General features: G+C 36.1%; 1 protein-coding gene across 4 annotated transcripts in view; it reads left to right on the top strand.

The window, feature by feature from the left end:
- The window catches only part of DDX60 (DExD/H-box helicase 60), a 140,549-nt gene that overhangs the window by 14,748 nt on the left and 102,912 nt on the right, over nucleotides 1-22,889 (top strand). For all 4 annotated transcript variants that reach the window (XM_072773853.1, XM_072773851.1, XM_072773852.1 and 1 more), the window contains 12 exons: nucleotides 1,265-1,426; nucleotides 3,134-3,292; nucleotides 9,008-9,149; nucleotides 10,031-10,186; nucleotides 14,037-14,142; nucleotides 14,601-14,716; nucleotides 16,042-16,202; nucleotides 17,213-17,459; nucleotides 18,983-19,149; nucleotides 19,707-19,862; nucleotides 21,230-21,379; nucleotides 22,265-22,384. In XM_072773853.1, the coding sequence (XP_072629954.1) occupies nucleotides 1,265-1,426; nucleotides 3,134-3,292; nucleotides 9,008-9,149; nucleotides 10,031-10,186; nucleotides 14,037-14,142; nucleotides 14,601-14,716; nucleotides 16,042-16,202; nucleotides 17,213-17,459; nucleotides 18,983-19,149; nucleotides 19,707-19,862; nucleotides 21,230-21,379; nucleotides 22,265-22,384 (1,842 nt within the window). The remainder of the gene's footprint in view (nucleotides 1-1,264; nucleotides 1,427-3,133; nucleotides 3,293-9,007; nucleotides 9,150-10,030; nucleotides 10,187-14,036; nucleotides 14,143-14,600; nucleotides 14,717-16,041; nucleotides 16,203-17,212; nucleotides 17,460-18,982; nucleotides 19,150-19,706; nucleotides 19,863-21,229; nucleotides 21,380-22,264; nucleotides 22,385-22,889) is intronic.

The following is a 22,889-nucleotide window of genomic DNA, read 5'->3' as shown; positions in this document are numbered from 1 at the left end:
GCCTTTTTTAAAAGAAACTAAATTCTACCTTTATTGTATTTTGGTCAGAGTGCTGTTTATGGTTTTTATACATTATAGAAGCTTCTGATGCTTTCTTTGTGACTTAACACATGACCAATTTTTAGGGATGTGCTGGGGGCACTTAAGAGGAATAGATGCTCTCTATCACCAGAGTTTAATTCATAGAATCTACATTATTGATTGTACCGTTTAAGTCATCTATCTTTTTGGTTATTTTTTGTCCACTTGGTTTCTCATGTACTGGGAGTAGTCTATTATTAGTGTGTTTTTGAATATAGTTCTTTTAATCACCTGTAGTTTTTGCTTTGTAAAGTTGGTTGTGACATTATATGTTGCATAATTATCCATGTGAGATAAATCATTTGTAAAGGTTATGTCTCCATGATGGATTGTGGCTTTTAGAATAAGAGTGCTTTTCTTTTTCATATTTAATGTCTTTCAGCTTGAATTCTTCTGAGCTGCTGTAAAAATTGCTAGCCTCTCTTCTCTCCTTTCCCCTGCCATTTTCCTGGTATACTTTTATCCACCTTTTATTTTTAGTCCTTCTGAGTCACTTTAAGTTGTGTTTCTTGCATACCATATGTATTTGAGTTATTAAAAATTCTTTACTATTTTATTTTTACTGGATGCAAAATACTTCCCTAATGCAAAACACTTAAATTATTTGAGAATTGGCTTCTACAAATAATTCTGCATGAACATCTTGGTACACATTTTGTGTTATTTACCTAGCCTGGATAGCCGGTCACAAAGCATCAATATACTTAATATATAATCATATTTGTTGCTAAATAGCTCTGCAGGAATTATGTACCTATCTCTACTTTCATTTGCAAAGCACAAGAGAAATGACATATCACATGATTTCCAGAGCTATTATCATTAAATATTCTTTGTTAATTTATAAGTAAAAATATGCTATTTATTGTTCATTTGTTACTAAAGAGGTTGAACATTTTTCTATTTTGTTAATATTCATATTTCTTTTGTGAATTATTTGCTCACATCTTATTAAAGGCTGAATGTTTTATTATTGATTTATAGGAACTCTTTACATAGCTAAATTTTAATGATTTTACCAAAATATTTATTTTCCCATCTTAAAATTTTGTTCATCATTTTTAACAGAAATATTTATAGTATGTAGCCATATCCATCTTTGTAGGATTTCTTCTAGCAAGATTACTTGTTAATAAAAATATTTTTAAAATATCATGACACTTATAGTTTTCTTTTGTGACAGGCATGTGAAACTATTTCTCTGCTTAAGCAATTCTGGCCAGAAGGATCTGACATTCGACGTGTTCTTTGTGTTACTTCATGCTCATTATCTTTGAGAATGTATCATCACTTTTTAGAAAACAGAATGAAGACTAGCTCTGATCAGAAAACTAACATCCAAGAGGTGCGATTGTTAAAACTTTACTGTGAAACACCATTGCTTTCTATTTTTGATATTTTATTGATTTTCATATACCTTTTCTTCCTTTTTTTTTTTTTTTGGTACTTTATTTCCCCAATTTATTTATATAAATTTCTCCCAAAAGAGGAAAAAACTGGAATTTGTTTATCAGTAATATCTATGATCCCGTTATATGTTTTAGTGTTTTACTATAAAGACATTTCCCCTTAGTACACATTTAGTCAAACTTACCCAATCATCCAGAAGAAGGGGAAATAAGAAAGGAAATTAGCTTTTTTGTGAGAGCTTACATTATAATGTTCTGGGGTCTTTATATGCCTTGTGCCTTTATATCCTCTCAACAGCATTTTAAGGAAGGTATTTATTCCCATTTCACATGTGGGAACACCAGAGGTTTAGACAGTCCTTAATTAAATAGCGATGTGGATTGAGGATTGAAACCATGTCTGTCTTATTCAACTTCCATAATGGCAAGTGTCTTTAGAAAGAACACGCTGTAGAGTCTCAGTGGCATGAGATGCTAAAAATGCTAAGCTTTTAACCTTCTTTATGGTTGATAAAGTAAGAATCTGTTATCCAGTATGGGTTTGCTCTCCAGCTAGATAATCATCCCTATATATACAAATACACACATACACACACACACACAAACACGAGTACACATACTATTTTGTATACAATCTGACTGCTGGGGGATTCTTTTTTTTTTTTGGTGGGAGTGCAAAATGTTTATTAAAGATTAACATCCATGGATAAAAGGGGGAAGAAGCCGGATTGGGCAGGAAAGTGTTAAATTGTGAGCCAGGCCACCAACCTGTGGGGAGCTGGGGTGGAGGGGATGTTGCCTCTCGCAGCTAACCCAGGTGAAGCCAAGTGGCCAGGTCTTTGTCTTTCTGGGGGCGATTCTTGCCTGAAGGTTTTTATTAAAGAAATATGGAAATTTTTGTAACTTTTTGAACCCTCAGAAATGAACAGGACCTACTACCTTTACCTAGCATCCTTTATATTTGGTTTTCCAGTATCTACTTGAATACGTTCTTAGTAAAATATTTTTTACATGATTAGGTATGACTTTTAAGTTATTGTCACAAAAATGATACTAAACCAACTGTACCTCTTTGGAACTTCTGATCATTAGACCCTATCTGGCCCCATGGAAGCACTCCAAAATGAGTCTTCGTTTTGTTTTACTGGCAACCCTGCAAACATTTGAAGATGGCTAGGAGATCCTTGTCCCATCATGTTAAACATGCCCATTTCTTTACTCTTTTTCTATTTGGGTAAGTTTTTCAGATGGGTCCTGGTTTATTCACTCTGGTAATATTTAGTGTAACTTTTAAAATATGCTTTGCACAGAGTAGGGCATTTAAAGCATGGTTTCACCTGTGCAAAGACCCGTGCGATCATGACTTCGTTAGCCGCTGGGTCAGCTCATGTAAAGTTGGGCCTAACTAAAAATACTTGTAAAATGCTTTATGTAAACTGCAGGCTAGCTGGCAGTTGCCTATCCCCTTACCTGACTTCGGTATTTTATATGTAGCCAAATTAATGTATGAAGATGAGAATTCAAAAACATACAGAATGAAGACTGTAGTCAAGCAAAATGCGTCTGCCGACCTTTGTGGTGCCACATGCATGTCAAATTTCATAGCCTGCTGATCTCTAGTTTACCTCCTTTATCTTATTCAGGTGGAAAGTAATTGCTTAACCCTGCAAGAGATGGAAGATTTGTGTAAACTGCATTGTCTCAGTGTGGTCTTTCTACTTCACTTACCTCTTTCTCAAAGAGCCTGTGCTAGATTCATCACTTCCCATTGGACCAAGAACGTTCAGACTTCCTTAAGAATGGTAAATATGCTCTTTATTAGTTTAATTATTTATTTTTTTGTTTCAATCGTTTGATATAAAGAAACCACAGTCACCTTCAAATATAGGTTTATAAGGGGGCGCATGGGTGGCTCAGTTGGTTAAGCATCTCTTGATTTCAGCTCAGTTCTTGATCTCAGGGTTGTGAGTTCAAGCCCCATGTTGGAGCTTAACAACAACAAAAGGATTTATAATAATGTCAGCCCTTTGGGGATCTTAAAGGTTTAATGGTCTAAGTCAGTTTCAGGTTTTCATGTTATTAATTATAAGAGATTGGTGACCATTGTGTTCTGCTCTTGAGAGGAATTGAAGATATAAATGTAATAGTTATTTCTGTCCATTATAGACGTTATTTAGAAAAAAATAATGTAGACTTTAGGAAAATAGAAAAAACAAAAGAAACACCCAGTGACCCATTATTCAAGTCAACAACTATAATATTTTAGGTTATTTTCTTAATTTTTAATGAATACAACTTTCTATTGTTATTTGTTATTGTTTCTGACATTAGAATGAGTATGTATATTTATATTTGTATATTGGAATGAATATATATTCATATATAAATATATATAAAATATTTTTCTTTTCACATATTTTTAAATTTTCTTTCATACTCTTTGCTAACCTCATTTCTTAATAGCTACTATTTTTTGTTCAATGTACCATGGGTTACCTGCCCATTTTCTCATATAGATTATAAATGCTGCTATTCTCCAGATTCTCTGAGTATAACCCTTTTCCTTTAACTTGAGGATGTTGACTTAGACTTCATGCCCAGAAGTGGGAATAGTGCATCAATTTAAATGGAAAATTTTGGGCAGCCCAGATGGCTCAGTGGTTTAGCACCTGCCTTCAGCCCAGGGCGTGATCCTGGAGACCTGGGATCGAGTCCCATGTCAGGCTCCCTGCATGGAGTATTTGTGGGGATGATGCCATTGTATGAAATATAATTGCAGAGGAAGATCATGAATTCAGTTCTGGAAATATTGAGTTGCCAATGAAATACCCAAATGGAGCTATCTAGTAGGCAATTTGAAATACTGGTTTGGAGCTTAGCAGAGTGGAATGAATTCGGGATAAAGATTTGAAAATCACTAGCCTATGGAAGTTAATTAATGCCATGACAGTGGATAAAATTAGTTTGGGAAAGACAAAAGAGCCTTGAATAGAATCCTGAGGTCTTTTGATATTAAATGGTTAGGAATAGAATGAGACACTGGTGAAGGACACTGACAAGAGCTACTTAGTTTATTTTAGGGGAGTAAATTGTATTGAGAAACAAAGATATACCACTATGTCCTGCCTAGCACTTTTGAAGGCTTGTTTTTGAGAAAACAATGATAGTGGTATCAATATGTGTTATTGTATGATTTTCTTTTTCTAGCAGTCTCAACAACATGACCATAGGCACAAGAAAACAACTAATTGGATGCTATGGAAAAAAGAGACAATATAATTTTGGCACAGAAAAGCTATTAGTGGACCTATTAGTATTATAAAAGAGAAAAAAAAGGGAAAATAGATTTTACTATCTTTGGAAGAAGGTGATAAAAATGATAGACTTGGTTTCATGGAGATAAACCAAATGGACTCCATTGGATGGGGGCAAGTTGAGGAGCTGTAGAAATGGAAGTCCCGATACGATCCCAGAAGAAGTGTGAATGATCATTATGCAAAGTTAGAAGGATGGGTCAACAGGTGGGAGTAAGACGCTCTTCATCAGGCAACGTGGCAGACATTATTATTGTTTCCTTGTCTATGTCTCCCGTTCACTTACTTTTTCATCTTACTCTAAATGTCTACAACTCTCCCCCTGCAGGTTTTGTTTGCTTGATCTGAAATGCTGGGTTATTAGTTCTCAAACCGTCCACCAAGGACAGATGAGGAATTGGTGGGTGAAGACCCCAGCTTCCTTGGATATAGGTTGAGATAACCCTGAAACGTATTGTATGCTGGCTCCCAGAATTCCCTACTGGAATTGAGTTTCAGTTGTCTTCAGTGTGGGAAATGGTCCCTGTACTTCCTGAGGGAGGGCATCTGAAAGTTCTTGTTGGCTCTAAGTGGGTCATGCTAATTAATTGAGAGGCAGGGGGAACCTGCTAGTCTTCACAGAAGTCTCAGAGTCAGATGAGGGGATAAGTGGGAAATGACATGGAAAAGACCCCTCTAAATCTGAGTACTGTATTTCAGTAGACTGTGAGGTCCATGGAACCAACTGAAAGTCACTCCATGGCCTCTGACCATTTGATCTCTACTCAAGGGACCTGGGTCTATTGCCTGTGTAGCGTACTGCAGAGCGAGGTACGACTGGAGACAGCCATGCTGAGTGGTGGGCACCATCTTTTTTTTTTTTTTTTTTGGACCAAAATGAAAATGACACTTGTATAAACACCCCTATAAAAGCCTGGCATGGGAGATTCAGAGAAGATTCATGAAGAGAATTGACCTAAGTGTGACTAGGAAGTAATTGAATTGGACTGATTTTACTTTGTAGGGTTTAGATTATATTTACTGAAATAGCGTAATAGGTATGTAGGATCAACAGTCAAAATTCAGAAACAGAAAAATACATTGATTGGAACCTAGGTTTATAGTTGTGAGTACTTACAACTGCTCTAACAGAAGCGTTAAAAGGTTTTATGATGTGATGTACACAATACTATCTGCTGATGCTCGGGGGAGAAAATATTCTCCTATATCCCAGAACACATTGGGGAACTTTCTTCTAGACATTTTGATAGTCTGTTAGGAAGAGGCCGACTATGGTTAATTAAAGGAATAAGAAGACTGTATTTCCAGGTCCTTTTAGTTTATTTAATTTAAAAGATTTTATTATTTATTTATTTTTTAATTTATTTACTTGAGAGAGAGTAAGAGCACGTGTGAGTGTGCATGAGCAGGGAGCAGGGCAGATGGAGACGGAGATGGAGAAACAGACTCCTCATTGAGCAGGGAAGCCTGGGCAGGGCTCCATCCCGGGACCCTGGTGTCATGACATAAGCCTAAGGCAGATGCTTAACTGACTGAGCCATCCAGGCTCCCCTAACTTATTTTAGATATTTCCGAAAAGTTATGTCAGGTTAATACATTAAAACTATTGATATGACATGTCAGATGTTAAAATAATACATTAGGGCATCAATGTTATTGTGCTATGAGTTCTGTTGTTATTTCTCAGATAATATTTGATTTTTTGTCAACTTTTTATAGGATGTGTTACATATACTCAGTTACGAGTGCTATGAATACGATAATTGTGATATTGATTTACAGATTTGGATGAATGCTCTATTTGTATAGTTTTCATTTATAACGAGTTTTATAAACAGTTTTTTATAGACAGTAGTCATCAGGAGAAAGGATATTACAAAGTCTTTCTGAATGATGGAATGTTCTAAGATGGTTCTGCGGGACATACTTTGTGGTTTTAGCTGATAGAAAACGTCATTCTTTAACTAGGAGCATGGATTATGGACGCGATGATAGGAACAGCTGCCAGTTATTCTGCACCAGCTTTTTGTGTGTACTTTACCTATAGTGCCTCATTAAGACATAACAATTCTCCTCTTATGCCCTCTTTTTACAAATGAAAACCTTGGCAAATTGAACACCAATAAAAAATAAATTTATAAAAAAAAAGAAAAAAAAAAGAAAACCTTGGCCTCGGAAAGGCTAAGTGGCCCATTAACACAACTAATAAATGATCAAGGTGCGAGAGAACTTCATCTCTGTCCAGCTTCCAAATCTGTAACCTTCTCAACACCCTCCGCTCCCTTGATGCGGGAAACAGCTGATCATCCCATAATCAAGCACCCCTTAGGTCTCTCCTATTTCCATGCTTCTCTTTGGTAGCACCCAATAGCTGAAGGTGTGAATTCAGGGAGCCTCTCTGAAATTTTCACAATAAAAGATATATTCTGAGGTCTCTGGACCTCTCTCCCTCAAGCATACTGAAGGGAGAGTTTCGAGTTTCGTGTTTACTCAAATCTTGACACGTGGAGACCACATGGTGGCACTTCTCACGTGAAGTGAATAAAATGAGGATTGGTTGCTGTACTGTATTCTCATATTACTGTTATTTACTCAGTGGTATTTTGGGAAAGGATTGCATGGTATGAACCTTACATGGCAGTGGTTCTCCAAGGATGGCTCCCCTGAACAACAATATCGACATCACCTGGGAACTTGTTAGAAATGTCAATTCTTAGGCTTCATCCCAGAGCTACTGAATTACTCTTGGGCTGGGGCCTAGGAATCTATGTTTTATTTGACAGTCTTTCCAGGTGAGGCTTCTGCTGAACTTGGAGAACCACTGCTCTATGGCTCTATGGAGATCTCTTTAGTATTTTATTGTAGGTAAAACTACAGTGTAGGTAGGAGGCTCCCACTCTGATATTTATGTCTTTTTCACGAACCTTGGGCAATCTCCCTAACATCTGTTCCGAGCTAGGTTGTCCAAAGCAGTAGCCTATAAGCCACAAGTGGATATTGAACACTTGGAATGTGGGTAGTATGAAATGAGTTGCGCTCTATACTGAAAAGAAACACTAGATTTAAAAAAAAACTTAAGTGAAAAACATGTAAAGTATTCTGTTAATATTTTTATATTGATTATACATTGAAATGATAATACTTTGGATAAGCTGAGTTAAATAAAATACAATTTTGCTTGTTTTTTTTTATGTGACTTCTAGAAAATTTAGAATAAAATATGCAGCTTGCCTGTGTTATATTTCTGTTGGATAATTCTGAGTTTGATTTCCATATCAATATAGAGAAATAAATGGTTCATATTTGGGAAGCATTTGGTTTTATCATTGAAGGAGTGTGGAGCAGAGGAGCCTCGGTTATCCCCTACTGAACCTAATTCCCCAAACACTGTCATCGACTGAAAAGATGACTAGGCTCTCACTCAGATAATTTACTCACATCTAATCAATGCTAAACTAGACGTGGCCAGTAAAGACACCCTTCCCGTGTTAGGCGTGAATATAGCCTCACTATCATAAACTCAGCAGGTACACACCAGTGTAGGTGAAAGAGAATCTTTGAGTTTGAAGCATCTTCTAGACCCCTGAACAATCAAATGCTATTTTTTAAAGATATTTTATTTATTTATTCATGAGAGAGAGAGAGAGAGAGAGAGAGAGGCAGAGACACAGGCAGAGGGAGAAGCAGGCTCCCTGCAGGGAGCCCGAGTGGGACTCGATCCCGGGTCTCCAGGGTCACGCCCTGGGCTGAAGGCAGGCGCTAAACCGCTGAGCCACCCAGGAATCCCCTCAAGTGCTATTTTTTAAATCATCTTTTGACCTGAAAGTAAAATTGGAAACAGTAAAACCTCAGGAAAGAACAGAGGCACATTTGAAAGCGGAAGTATTTCTGTAGCACAGAGACTGTATCTGTGGATTAGTGCGAGAAAAAAAATTGTATGGAGTCAAACACAGATTTCTATGATTCAGAATAAAGAACTATTCTGAATTAATCTTTTGGTCAGTTTGGTTTTATTTTATGATCCAGCCTTTTAAGATATAAAGCATTCATCATTATCCAGCCTGAAAGGACTTACAGTAATAGGACTTGGAAGAGCCCCGCCAACTTGTCTTTTCACTGGATTATTGATACATTTGAAGTTATATTATATTTTATTGCTAATATAACAATCATCAATGACTTGGTTTTATTTCTGATTTTCAGAAAAAGTGGTGTGAACATTTCATCTTAAGTAATATGAATATTTTTGAATTTTGGAATCTGAATTTAATTCACCTTTCAGACTTAAATGATGAGCTTTTGTTGAAGAATATTGCTTTTTACTATGAAAATGAAAATGTTGAAGGTACCACCTTAGTATATTTTTATGATTTTACTTTCATCTACAGATAAACATTATAAAGGATTTAACACTTCAAAATCATTTTCCTATATGTCCAACATATAATGTAGCAATTATTTTCCTTTCAGTCTTTGTTTATACATGCATATAAGTTTTATTTAGTTGCAATGAGAGTGAATGTTATATTTTAAAACATTTTTAGCTTAATATACTCAAATATTCTTGAAAGAAATATGTGTATGAGTATGTGGCATTTCTAGATAATTTTAACAGTTGAATTTTTCATTTAAATATATGGAAAACATTTTAAAAATATTTACTGTAAGTAAGGCAATTATCCTACTATTATGAGATATTTAGGAAATTTTAATTTTTTTTCCAAAGACAAAGCTGATTTATATGTTATATCTACTTTGTTTGTTTTTCCTTTGTATTATTTTTTTTAAATAAATGTTCTGCTGTTTCTTAATAGTCAAAGAAAAAAACATATTTTAAGAGAGCTATAAGCCATTGCGCATTCTTGAAACTTCTTTGATGTCTAGAATTTGGTTCCTACATATTGCTAACATTGGAATGAGTTAGCTACATATAAATTTAGCAACTCTCTAAAAATTTTCTCAGTCTCTGAAAAATAAGTTATATTCATTTTTATTGGTTGTACAGTTATGCATGGTATAACTTTTCTTTTTACCTGCAAAATGCATATTCATAATCTGTTATTGTTATTTGTAATTATTGTAATTTATATATTTAGGCACAATGTGGAACTCACCAAAAATTTCAGTTTTACAAATATTTCAGAACTCTATGAATTTAGTCAAAGTATGTGCTTCTGTATATACAGGAATGACTTTTAATATTTAGTACTTTTAACTATTATATAGGCCTACACTTGAATTTAGGAGATGTCATTATGAAGGATTATGAACATCTCTGGAATACTGTTTCAAAGTTGGTCAGAAAGTTCACTGTTGGAAAGCCATTTCCTCTGAGAACAACGGAACTTTCTTTTCTTAAGAAGAATTCATCACCAATCAAAGGTATAAATTTCTAAATTAATTTGAAATAACAGTTTAAATCTCTGAAATTTTTTTTTGAAAACTACTAAATGCCATAGATCTAAATAATTTCCTGGTACTATGCATTTTAATAATAAATTACCTTTTGCTATATCATTGGGATGATATGCTATGACTATAATTTTGAAGACTTATAAGTTTTGCTTGTGGGGGATCCCTGGGTGGGTGATTCAGCGGTTGAGAGTCTGCTTTCCGCCCAGGGCGTGATCCTGGAGACCCGGGTTCGAGTCCCATGTCGGGCTCCCTGCATGGAGCCTGCTTCTCCCTCTACCTGGGTCTCTGCCTCTCTTTCTCTCTGTCTCTCTCTCTGTCTCTCTCTCAATGTGTCTCTCATGAATAAATAAAATCTTTTTTAAAAAAGTTTTGCTTGTGGCTAATGTTGCCAATCCAAAAAAAAAAAGTCAGATAAATGTGACTTTCATTTCTATCAATATGGCAGCATAGATAAGGGGAAAAATCTCTTTGGGGAAACAATTGAAATGCTGATAAGGCACACAAAACATCTTTTTGTATTATAGCTAAGCTCAAAACAACACAAGTTCAATTCCAGGAGCCAAAAATAAAGGGAAAGACTGATCTCTGGGTAATACAAAATGAATTAGCCTGATAATTTCTAATTATAGGTTCATTTTCCTATATGGAATCTGAGGTTTCAATTATTCTATTAGTAGGGTCAAGAAGATAGATAACTTTCTAAACTAGAAAATTAAAGTGATCAGGAGAATCTTATACATTCTCTGTAGAGGAAAAACATCATAAGCCCTGGTTTTACAGGATACAGATTTTACTCATACTCTGCCAAATATGAGTACAAATACAAATTTATAAAACAACAGAGGAAATCAGCTGCAAGAGAAACAGTAAGCTGTAGAACTAGAACTTCTGGAAGTTCTGTCAAATACCATCGACACTTTTTACAGAGCTGGAAACCATAATCCTAAAATTTGTATAGAACCAGAAAAAGACCTCAAATACCCAGAGGAATGTTGAAAAGGAAAACCAAAGCTGGTGGCATCACAGTGCCTGACTTCAAGCTCTATTAGGAAGTTATAATCATCAAGACAGTGTGGTACTTGCACAAAAACAGACACAAGGATCAATGAACAGAGTAGAGAACCCAGAAATGGACCCTCAATTCTATGATCGACTCATCTTTGACAAAGCAGGAAAGACTATCCAGTGGAGGAAAAGACGGTCTCTTCAATAAATGGTGCTGGGAAATTGGGCAACCACGTGCAGAAGAATGAAACTGGACCATTCTCTGACACCAGACACAAAGATACATTCAAAATGGATGAAGGATCTAAATGTGAGACAAGAATCCATCAAAATCCTAGAGGAGAACACAGGCAACACCCTTTTTGAGCTTGGCCACAGCAACTTCTTGCAAGATGCATCCATGAAGGCAAGAGAAACAAAAGCAAAAATGAATTATTGGGACTTAATCAGGATAAAAAGCTTCTGCCCAACAAAGCAAACAGTTAACAAAACCAAAAGGTAACCTATAGAATGGGAGAAAATATTTGCAAATTACATATAAAATAAAGGGTTTGTATCCAAGATCTATAAAGAATTTATCAAAATCAAGACCCAAAAAAGAAATAAACCAAACAATAGGCAGAAAATATGAACAGAAATTTCACAGAGGAAGACCTAGACATGGCCAACAAGCACATGAGAAAATGCTCCGCATCAATGGCCATCAGGGAAATACAGATCCAAACCACCATGAGATCCCACCTCACCCCAGTGAGAATGGGGAAAATTAACAAGGCAGGAAACAGCAAATGTTGGAGAGGATGTGGAGAAAAGGGAGCCCTCCTGCACTGTTGGTGGGAATGCGAGCTGGTATAGACACGCTGGAAAATGGTATAGAGGTTCCTCTAGAATGTCATATTTTGTAATTATCAGAAGTAGAATATGCTATATGTATATTTAAAATGCTCAGAGAAATAAAATATGAAATTTGAAACATGAGAAAATCAGATAATTCTAAAAATTACTATTTACATTTTAAAGTAACCAAAGGTTAGAAATGAAAATATTGTCAATGGACAGGTTAAAAAGCTGATTTGATATTGCTAAAGAGAATGTGTGAACTAGAGATAGATCAAAAGAATTACACCTAAAAATAGAGATGACCATGTTATACACCTTAAGCTTACACAATGTCATATGTCAATTACATCTCAATAAAGCTAGAAAAAAAAACACAAAGAAATAAGAGATGAAACAATATAAAAATATGTCAAAAACTAAGGTATAATGAAGAAGTTTAGCCTTTTATTAATTCGGAGATTTGGAAAGAAAGAATGATCCATCATGGATAGGTATTTGCCTGGATTGATGAGAGACAAGAATTTGCACATTTAAGATGGATGAAGAATCCCAAGTGGGATAAATTAAGCATATGCACACACACACTCACAGATAAATACACACACTGGATGCAATATAGTAAAATTATAGAATATAAAAAATGAATATCTTAACAAGTTACCTACAAAGGAACAAAAACTAGTCTACAATAGATTTCTTCTATAACAATGAGAGAAACCAGATTATGGTGAAATTGTATATGATTCCTAAAATATTTAAGAATGAAGAAGTAATATAAACATGTTTAGAAATATAAAAACTGATTTTTATCCATCATCGTAGCATCATGGACGATATTTCCATTCCATGAATTTCAGGAAGATTCAAATGTCCCCCTAAGGAATGTGAGAAAGGAAGCTAAGGGGAATTTGGGATGTGTTGATACAAGTATATTTTTCAGAATATGGGGGAAGAATATACACTCTTATGTACTGATGAATTCCACTAAAAACTCTCAAGTACAAGTAATTTATTGATCCCAGGAAGATCAAATAAGGGAATGGTTAGGTAGGATCCGGAATGGAACAAGACCAACGCGGGAAGTGTTAACAAGTGGGTTTCCACCGGGGCAGCTACAAGTAGATTTTACTGGGAATCTCAGAACGGTGTGCAAACTGCCTCGGAGACGTCTTACCTGAGGGGCAAGATAGCTGGGGCATTTACCCTACAAGTCCTATCACGCTTTTGGCCGAGGGCTGTCTGTGGGGCATTGCATCCTTAGCACCTGTGGCCTCCTGCGTGGCAGTAAGGAGAAGAGCGCTCAGGCAGAGAGTTGCAGAGACTTGCAGTAAGAAGGTGTCAGGAAACACGGGAGCAGTGGCCACCAAGGGGATAACGGGCAGAGCAAAGGCAGCTTACCTAGAATCATGGACCAGATGTAAATAAAAAGGTATTTATTAGCCAACTATTATACATAGGAAATACATGTGATGCGCATGTCTACGTGTGTGTGTGCTGGTACATATGTGATACCAAAGAGGATGCAAGAAAATACTGTAATGATATCAAATTACCTCATTATTTTCTATATTTCCCCCTACTTTTTAAAGTTTCATTTCCATAAACGTATTTATATAGATCTATGAGTGAGAGTTCCGTATTCAAATTCCTTGTCATGAGGATAATGAAAGAAATAGACATTTAAAAATACCTACCTGCATGCCTAAGTGATGCCTATTTCTTCATACTCTACTATGTTCCAAAGTGTTTTAATGTGGGCAATAGCTTTATGGGAAATCAACCAAAAAAAAATTAAATAGTTTTCTTAAAAAAAAAAAAAAAAGAAAGAAAACTAGAACTGAATTGATAAATGTAAATAAAGTCAATGAAAAATGTTTTTTAATGTAAAGTTTTAGAAAATGATGTATAATATTCCTGTGTGAAAGTTTCACATTTGACATTTTCTTTTTTTTTTTTTTTAACTTATTTACAGATACTTTCAAGAAAAAGGTTCCTAATTTGGGATTTATTTCAATGTCATCTGAAGTGGTTGATAAGTTCGTTGGCGACCTTTTGAAAGATCTCCCTTTCTTGAAGAGGTATAAAACCGAAAATACCTCAGTAAATGGGTAGAATGGATGATTTACTCATTAAAGATTCTACGAAATGGAGTATATTAGATGCAATATGTGTTTGTGACACATAATGAGTTTATAGCAAATTTATCAATGTCTTTGATCGTAGCTAGGTTAAAATCAACATGATTTTAATTTTAGAGTAAAATTACTGCAGCTGGAATTTCTAACTAATGAATTGATTTTTAATTAATGGATTAATTAATGAATATTTGTTGATGTTGATGGGACTGTTAGAAATGTGGAGTAGATTCTGGGTTCTAAAGCACCTAGTAAACTGCTTTTTGGATTCTAACAGCCACATCCTATTACAGAAAGAGGAAGCGTGGCGATGGTTTTTTAAAATATTAAAAAATGATATCTGTGCTGTGTTCTATTTAGAGGCATGAAATTTAAAGCATGCATATTTTTTTGTCCCACAGTGATGATCCTATTGTAACGTCACTAGTTAAACAAAAGGAATTTGATGAGCTTGTGCACTGGCATTCTCACAGACCCCTTAGTGATGACTATGACAGGACAAGGTGTCAATTCGATGGTGAGTTCTATGACTATGGTGAAATAAATTAAAATCAATTTCACTCTTTTTTTATTTTGTAATAAAAAATTGTATCATGAACCACAGGTTATATTTCTTGAATAATAATAGTCTCAGAGATATTTAGGTGCATGTCAGTAGAGATGGTAATGAAAAAGTCCCATCGTTTACTGGTAGTCACGGGGACGCAGAAATGCAGATGTCCTAGGAAGTGCAGCAATACTGCATTTGTCCCCACAAGAATTCAAGCCTTTTTAAAATAAATATGGTTTGTAGCTTAAGATCTTTGTGTATTACTTGAAGCATTGCTTCATAATGCTGAGGCCATTGTCTCTCAGGCAGTTTCAGCCACTTTCACACCACCCAGTTGATTAAATACAACAAGTGCCAGTATTTGATGTGTCTTCATGCTCAGGATGGTTGGAACTGCAAAAGGAGGCTCATGAAACCACTAAAAGTAGACCAGGAGAGATTGAATTAGGGATCTTGTCTCCTTGGTTCATCCCTTGTCTTCATCTCACCTTTGCCTACCCCTATGCTTACCTCCACCGTCCTTCAAGTTGACAAAACTCACTTCCAGAAGAATCTAGGAGTGCTCATAGTAAGCTCGCTCATATGTATCAGCCTCTTTATATAAACAGCTACTAAGATCCTGCAAGATGTGAGGGGATCTTTTAGATTGACCATTAATATCCTTCCAAGTGGTTTAATTCGATATGTGTAGATGCAGACATGGAAAAAAATCAACTGGCTTAATTATCCCTTAATTGTAATTTTCCTTTGGTTTGGGAGGAAGTCATACCTTGATTGTTGGAGTTTCCTATGTCAGTGGATTTTTCCGTAGTGAAAGTGTTTTTCAGCTCCCAGACTCTTGAGTCTGTGGCTATGGTTTGGAGTAAGGATTTTTCTGTCCAGCAGTGCCAGAAGCCAGAGTATCCAAGATGGGTATCTTCTTGATTTTGCCTCTACCTTCTTCTTAAACCCGTTCATAGGGCAGATAATAGAGGTAAAACTCAGAATCTGACATTCTTCTTAGCATCCTGATATTGGCTTTAGGATGTAGACAGTGAAAGAATGTTTCATCACTTCCATCCTTTAATAAGGTAAGGAATGAGTCCGTGAACAAGAATTAGCCTGACTTAAGATTCCCTCTTTAACAAAAGTAAATTAGACTAAATTGCTGTTTTAAAATAAAAAATACGTGTGTGTGTGTGTGTGATGGCATGAAGAATTAGTGAGAATGCTATTGAAAAACTCTAAGAGTTTTACATTTTAAGCCTTGAAAAACTATAGGAGTCTTACATTTTAAGTCTTTTCTTTTTCAGAAAAATCTAGAGATCCTCGTCATCTTAGGAACGTGCAGAAGTATAATGCTTTTCAGCAATTTTATGGGAATTCATTAGAATCAGTCTCTCCAAAACTCATTGTAACTCAAGCTGTAAAGCCAAAAAGGAATTTCAATGCACCCAAGAACAAAAAGACACATGTAGGTTCTATTAGTTCTATCAAGTTCTAAAACTTTTTTTTTTCATCTTAAGTTGATATTTATTCAATTCCTCTGGTAGTTTCTTTGCATGCTATGACTTTTCTTTTTATATATGATCACTTAGGTTATTTTATTTACTTAGTAAGAAAGTCTAGCCTCTTCTGTACAGAATAAAATATATATTTATTTGAGAGAGAATATAAGAATATAATATAAGTAAGGTACTAAAGGCTTGGATTTAGAAATGTTGAAGTAAAATTAAAAATATAGTTTTATTGAGTTCTGGTCTAAGATGGCAATACAGGAGGTTCCTGAACTTGTCTCCTCCCATAGGCATAGTGAACTTACAGATAAATACAGAAAAATTCTCTCTGAAGGCAATCTGCAAAACTAGAGAAATAACACCTTGGACAAATGGAAAAAAAAGAAAAACCCACAATAAAATAGGCAGAAGAGGCTGAGACATAAACTCCCCCCTCCCCCGGTGCAGAGATATATAATTGGAAGAGAACTCAGAAGTCCCAGTTTTTCCCTGAGGAGGAAAGGATTAGGACCACATTTGCTTGGGAGTTAGGGAAGGCTCCATGGAGGGAATAGCTTGAAGGACAAGTAGGAAACAGGGGCGGCCATGGAAGAGTGGAGGAGGAAAATCCGTGCCAGAGAGATCGGCAGGGACCAACGCAGGAAACATGAGAAAACTGGCCTGATGTCTTTGATTTTATTAATTTACTCTTTGATTTGTAATCTATACCACTCAGAAATCTACAGAATTATGTGCAGAGGGGCTTTATGGTGATTAAATTTAATTGTCATAAGTTTTTAATTAACAGAGGCTTTAATTTTAAGAAACCAATACTGAGCCTAAAACTGTTCCTATTCAAGAATGGGATGATGATCAAAATAACCAATATACACTTAAGAATATTGTCTCATATATGAAATTTAATCTTGGACTATTTCCAACTTGTTTCATGATATGTTTCCCCGCCCCCCCCCCCATTATTGGGCAGGAAACCAAGGCTGAAATAATTGCTAGAGAGAATAAAAAGAGGTTATTTGCTAAGGAAGAAGAAAAAGAGGAGAAAAAATGGAATGCTCTGTCATTTTCTATTGAGGAGGAAATGAAAGAGAACTTAAACTCTGGAATAAACAACCTGGAAGATTTTTTGAAATCATGTAAAAGTAACTCCGTGAAATACCGAGTTGAAATGGTAGCGTTGAATGCCTGCTTGAAAGCATGGAAAGAACATTGCCAAGGTAAGGATATGTCATTCTATACTTTTCGTTTTGACGAATTTGAGAATTAATAAAGGGATGTAATGACGACAGCTGCCATTCATTAACTGGAAGTTTGTGTTAGAAGCCGTAGGTGGATTCTGTGATCCTATCCTTACAAATTCCTCTAAGTGTTACTTCTTTGATCAGTGAGCAACCTCAGAGTGGCCAATATGCAGCACATTCCTAAGCAAATTCAAGTGCAATCAGTCAAAGATGGGCTAAAGACTAGCTGCTTATAAAATCGTGGGCATCGTCAAGGGAACCAGCAAAGACAGGGCGCTGCTTGGGGACAACCTGCCACTCGGTCTTGAGATCTGAAGTGCACACATTTTCTTTCTGGGTAAAAACTGAAGATTATGTTTGCTGACCATGCTGGATTCTTCCAAACGTTGCTATGGCTTCCGTGTGGTCTACTTTGCAATTTCTGTAGCACGTATAGTAGAATAAAAAGGAGACAGGAAGAGGAAGATAAGGGGAAATAAGCCTGGGTGGAGGATGTAAATCGAGAGCAGGTGGTCATGTGCCCAGAGCTCCAAGCTGACGTGCCTCCTGGTGAGCCTAGGCGATGGGTCTGACTTGGGCGCCTCCGCACCTGGATCCTTTAACACATGGTCACCAGGCTCTCCTCCCTCCACCCTCGTCCTATTAACCTCAACCTGCTCTAGCACAGTTAACCTTTCACTGTGGTTTCCGTCAGAGAGAGAAAGATAAGGTTTGGCTTACACATGTCTCCCCAAACCAGCTGCTGTATGTGAATTTGCAGGTGACTGCCACTGAGAAGGATCAAAATTAAGTGGCTCACCCTCTTGAGGGTAAGAATTCTACATTGAATTTTTTTTTTTTTTAGTCTCGTATAGCATTCAGTGGGTGTTTGGGGTATTTGTTAGACAGCTAAAATGCAGATTTACTGGAAGAAATTTGAAAGTGAACACAGCCCTGACATCGTAAGTGTGCGAAGATTAGCAATGAGGAGGAATAAAAAGGGCGTGTATACCTATACCAAGATGAAGAAGAATTAGCACCGTCTGTGTCTGGCAGTTGCATAGATTGAATTGACGACTTCCAACGATCACACCAAATAGTTACCTATGGTCGACAGTAGGACTCGGTAAATGCTGCAGAATTTCCAACCAGATATTTAAAGTTATGTAAATATTTTTCTTTGACCATAGTAGAGAGGGGATGAAAATAATAGGTGGGGAATAGCTCTGGGGTTCCCCAGAACACTTACACAACCTTGCACTTTATCAGTCTTGTTTCTGCCATGAACTATACGACTTCTTTTTGTGGCCATTATTTGCACAGCTACTTCCCGGTTATCCATGGAAATGATGAAATGAGTATAGCCGTATTTACCGAGTCCCCTGTATTCCCAAACCCTTATTAGTGTTAAATAGTGGGTTTAACTAGGTCAGATTGGTAGCCTGGGTGACTAGTCTTGGATAATCAAACATTATTTTTGATAGTCTTTATAAAGATCATATTGTTTATTCTTTGCCAAGGTGAAACCACAAAAGACTTAAACATAGCTGTTCAAATGATGAAAAGGATCTATTCCTTGGTGGGAAAATACCCGGAACTTTTGCAGGAGGCAGATCGGCAACTCATAGCCAGATGCCTGAAGTATTTAGGATTTGCTGAGTTGGCAAGTTCTTTATATCCAACCCAGGTAATTTTCAGAATAGCTCCATTTTAACAGAATAATTATTAGGTGTACAGTAAATGTCTTGTGCAAATACAGTCACCTCTTCTAGATTTTTCTTTTAATTAGCTGACAATATTTACTCCTACGTTCAAAGCCATTACTAGTAATTCAGCTGCTCGAACTCAGAATAATCTAGAATTAGAAAACTAATACAAATGTTTGTCTGGACAAACAGATTAAATGCCAGATCATTCCTGCAGAATGATTCCTTAAAACTACTACTGTGTTTAATTCTAGCAAACAGTTTAAGAACTATATTGTCCTTGTTCCGTTGTCTTTAAGTGTCTTAGGTTGTAGCTACAAATACCATAATGGACATTTGAAAATCCTGATGCTTATCAATATACTGAGAGTTAAGATAATGACTTAGGTGGTAAAGAACTTCCTCGATAAATATTATAAAACTGAAAAGACGGTAGCATGCTTTTCTCATAAAAAGTGCTCAGTAATAAGTATTTTAATTATTTAAATAATATTTTAGTTTAAAATCACTTTCTCAATGGAGTTTTGAAATAACGTAGGTTGCAGAAGATGACATAAAGAAGAAAACAGATAAATACTCAGTTGGCATGGGGCCTGTTCGGTTTCAACTACAATACATGGGTCATTACTTGATACGAGATGAGAGAAAAGATCCAGATCCCAGAGTTCAGAATTTTATTCCTGACACATGGCAGGTAATAATGGAATGAAACAAAAATTTTATTTTATTTGTATTTTATTATTATTAAATGTGATCTCAGAAACTTCTCATTATGGTGACTCTGCATATTATATTTGGCATGAACTTAATATTGAGTCATGTCATCGAAAATTATTTCATCGTTGGAAATGACAAAATGGAAACTATTTTCTATTTAAAGAGAGTAAAATTTTCATTTCATTCATGTTTTATAAATAGGCCATCTCCTTGGAGGTACTTTGAAGAATTCACATATCTATTTTTCAAGTTCCGTCTGTGTCATGCAGGTGTATCATTGTGGAGCAATCTCCACGTTTTCACTGCGTCGTAGGATTTCATATGTAAATGTGCGCAGAGCAATTGTGGTAGCTTAAACAATATAGCCATTGTTTAGACATTTACATGCTCTGCCTGTCACCAAAGTAACCATCTTTCGATAAATAAATGCAAAATTGATGGATATAAAATTTGAAATAAAACGGTGTGCTTCTGCATAAATTGAACTGTATACAATTGCTGATAAATTGAACATGTTTATCTACGAAAGCGCAATTTCATAAGTTCAATCTAACAGATTTCCAGTACAGAATATGACTTTCTCTTTCTTATGTCGATGGTAGTAGGATATCTGTAAAAATTCCTGCCTCCTTTTCGGGAATGGGAGGACCAGTTCCTTACTTTAGCGCAGGACACAAAACAGCCAAGTGCTCTCTATAAATCCCACACACGTTGTCCATTTTATTTTGAGGTGTGGCCCAGAGTGGACCTAGATCACGAGTGTGCAGGCTGAGGTTGGGGGATGTTTTTCCATCTTCTGTCCATCATAGAAATGTATGATTCTTGGATTAGTTATCATTTTGATGAATAAAAAACATAAACTGAGAGGATGGAAATTTTGCATGCCCTCCAAAGTAGCCACCTGACATTCTTCTATATAAAAAAGTACAAGCTAAGTGGTAAAATGATGAATGACTGATTTTTTTTTTTCTCTTCAGCTACCATTTCACTATTACAAAAATACACATTGGCTACTTCTTAGAAATACTTAATTTCTCAAAGCCTTTAGAGAAGGGCTGTATTTAATCAATGACAAACACTTGGGAAAAAAAAAAAAAAGAAATCTTCCCAATGAGAAGATATCTATTCAGGCTCATTTTTCACATACGAACCCACCTTCAGATGCTCAAAACATAGCATTTCTGTCTTCTGAGAGAATGCCAGGAGTTCTTCAGGTTTTCCCATATGTTTTTTCATGTGTTCTCAACTCCCCTTCATGCCATTTGAAGTTCAGAAAATTACATTAGAAGTGAACCAATGGATTTGTTTTGGTAACGGGCTGTTCACGTGCTCCGAACCCTGCAGCGAGAGCTCCTTGATGTTGTGGATAATAATGAGTCAGCGGTGATCGTTGCCCCGACGTCCTCGGGCAAGACCTATGCTTCCTACTACTGCATGGAGAAGGTGCTGAAGGAGAGCAACGAAGGGGTGGTCGTGTATGTCGCACCAACAAAGGTAGCGCTCCAGTGACTCGAATTTTCTTTCTTTCCTAAACCTCTTTTTAAAATACTGCATGTAGTCCCGTGGTGAGTCTGTCTCACTTTTTATGATTTACTTACTTTCTAGTTGTATTGATGTATTTATTGATGTATGATCGGCCCGTAACCTTGTACTACTTAAGGTGCACCTCACATACACTGAGAGATGCAGACGTTGTGAGCTGATTGCCAGGGTGAGCTTGGTTAACGTCCATCACCTCATGTATCTACAAACGTTTTTTTCTTTTGTTTTTTTTTCTTTTTTTTTTCGTTTTTTTCTTTTGATGAGAACTTTTAAGATCCATGCCCTTAGCAGCTTTCAAATATGCGACGCAGTATTGTCCACTAGCGTTCCCATGCTGTACATTCCTTGTCTACTACTTATCTATTTTATAACTGGAAGTTTGTACCTTTTACCCCCTTCACCCATTTCACCCACTGCCTCCCACCCCTACCCCATCACTCTGTTCTCTGTTTCCATAAGAACCAGAGATCCATCTGACCGTCCTTCACTTGACCTTTCTTCTATCCTACACTCAACAGCTCCTCTCTAAGCCTTGGTCATCCAGGGATTCAGCCATTTTTTCCAATGTGTGAGTGACATTTCCTGTTTTTTTCTTCCAATTAAGCCATTTTTCCCCCATTTTACTTTAAGTTGAGGTTTATCAATGAGGTTCATTTGATATATGCATAGCAAATATCTCAAGAGCATGTTAGTGTATTTAAAATAGATGTGAATAAGACAGGCTGTTAAGCTTTCTACACTTACAATCATACACATTTTTAGACGGTTCCTCTCCTTCTTTGAGGTTTCATCTCTGCTTTATTATGTGATTATTGAATTTCTTTCCTTGTCAATCAGGCCCTTGTTAATCAAGTGGCAGCAACTGTTCATAATCGTTTTACCAAAAGTCTGCCAAATGGTGAAGCTCTATGTGGTGTTTTTACAAGGGATTATCGTCATGACGCCTTAAACTGTCAGGTGAGATATATTGATTAATGCATTTGTTTTCAAATGTGTAATAGTACTAATATATATCTATTTCACCAGAAACTCAGCATCTTCCCAAAGTCTCATGGAAATAGTTTTCTGAGTTTACAAAAGATGAAATGGCTTTACAGAAAATTTAATATCGTCACGTTCCAGAGTTGAGAAATAGCACTCATCTTTCTCTAAGGATACTTATATTTTGATTTCAGATTTCAGTTATAGTTTATTGTATAATCTTGGCTTATAAATGGATTCGAAATGATCTGAAGAACCCAATGCTATAAAAAGTAACAAACACCAATTTCTAACCAGAATGACTTTTTTTTGACGATTAGGATATAGTCGCTTTTTTTTTTTTTTTGATGAGTAGGATACTCATCATGATTTTTAAAAATTATTATGTATTTATTTGAGAGAGAGAGAAAGAGAGAGAGCGTGTATGTACAGGAGGGGCAAGAGGCAGGGGAAGAAATAGACTCCTGGCTGAGCAGGGAGC

Source organism: Canis lupus, chromosome 13 (assembly GCF_048164855.1).
Source record: "Canis lupus baileyi chromosome 13, mCanLup2.hap1, whole genome shotgun sequence".
Lineage (NCBI taxonomy): Eukaryota > Metazoa > Chordata > Mammalia > Carnivora > Canidae > Canis > Canis lupus.
This window is presented reverse-complemented; position numbering and strand designations above follow the sequence as displayed.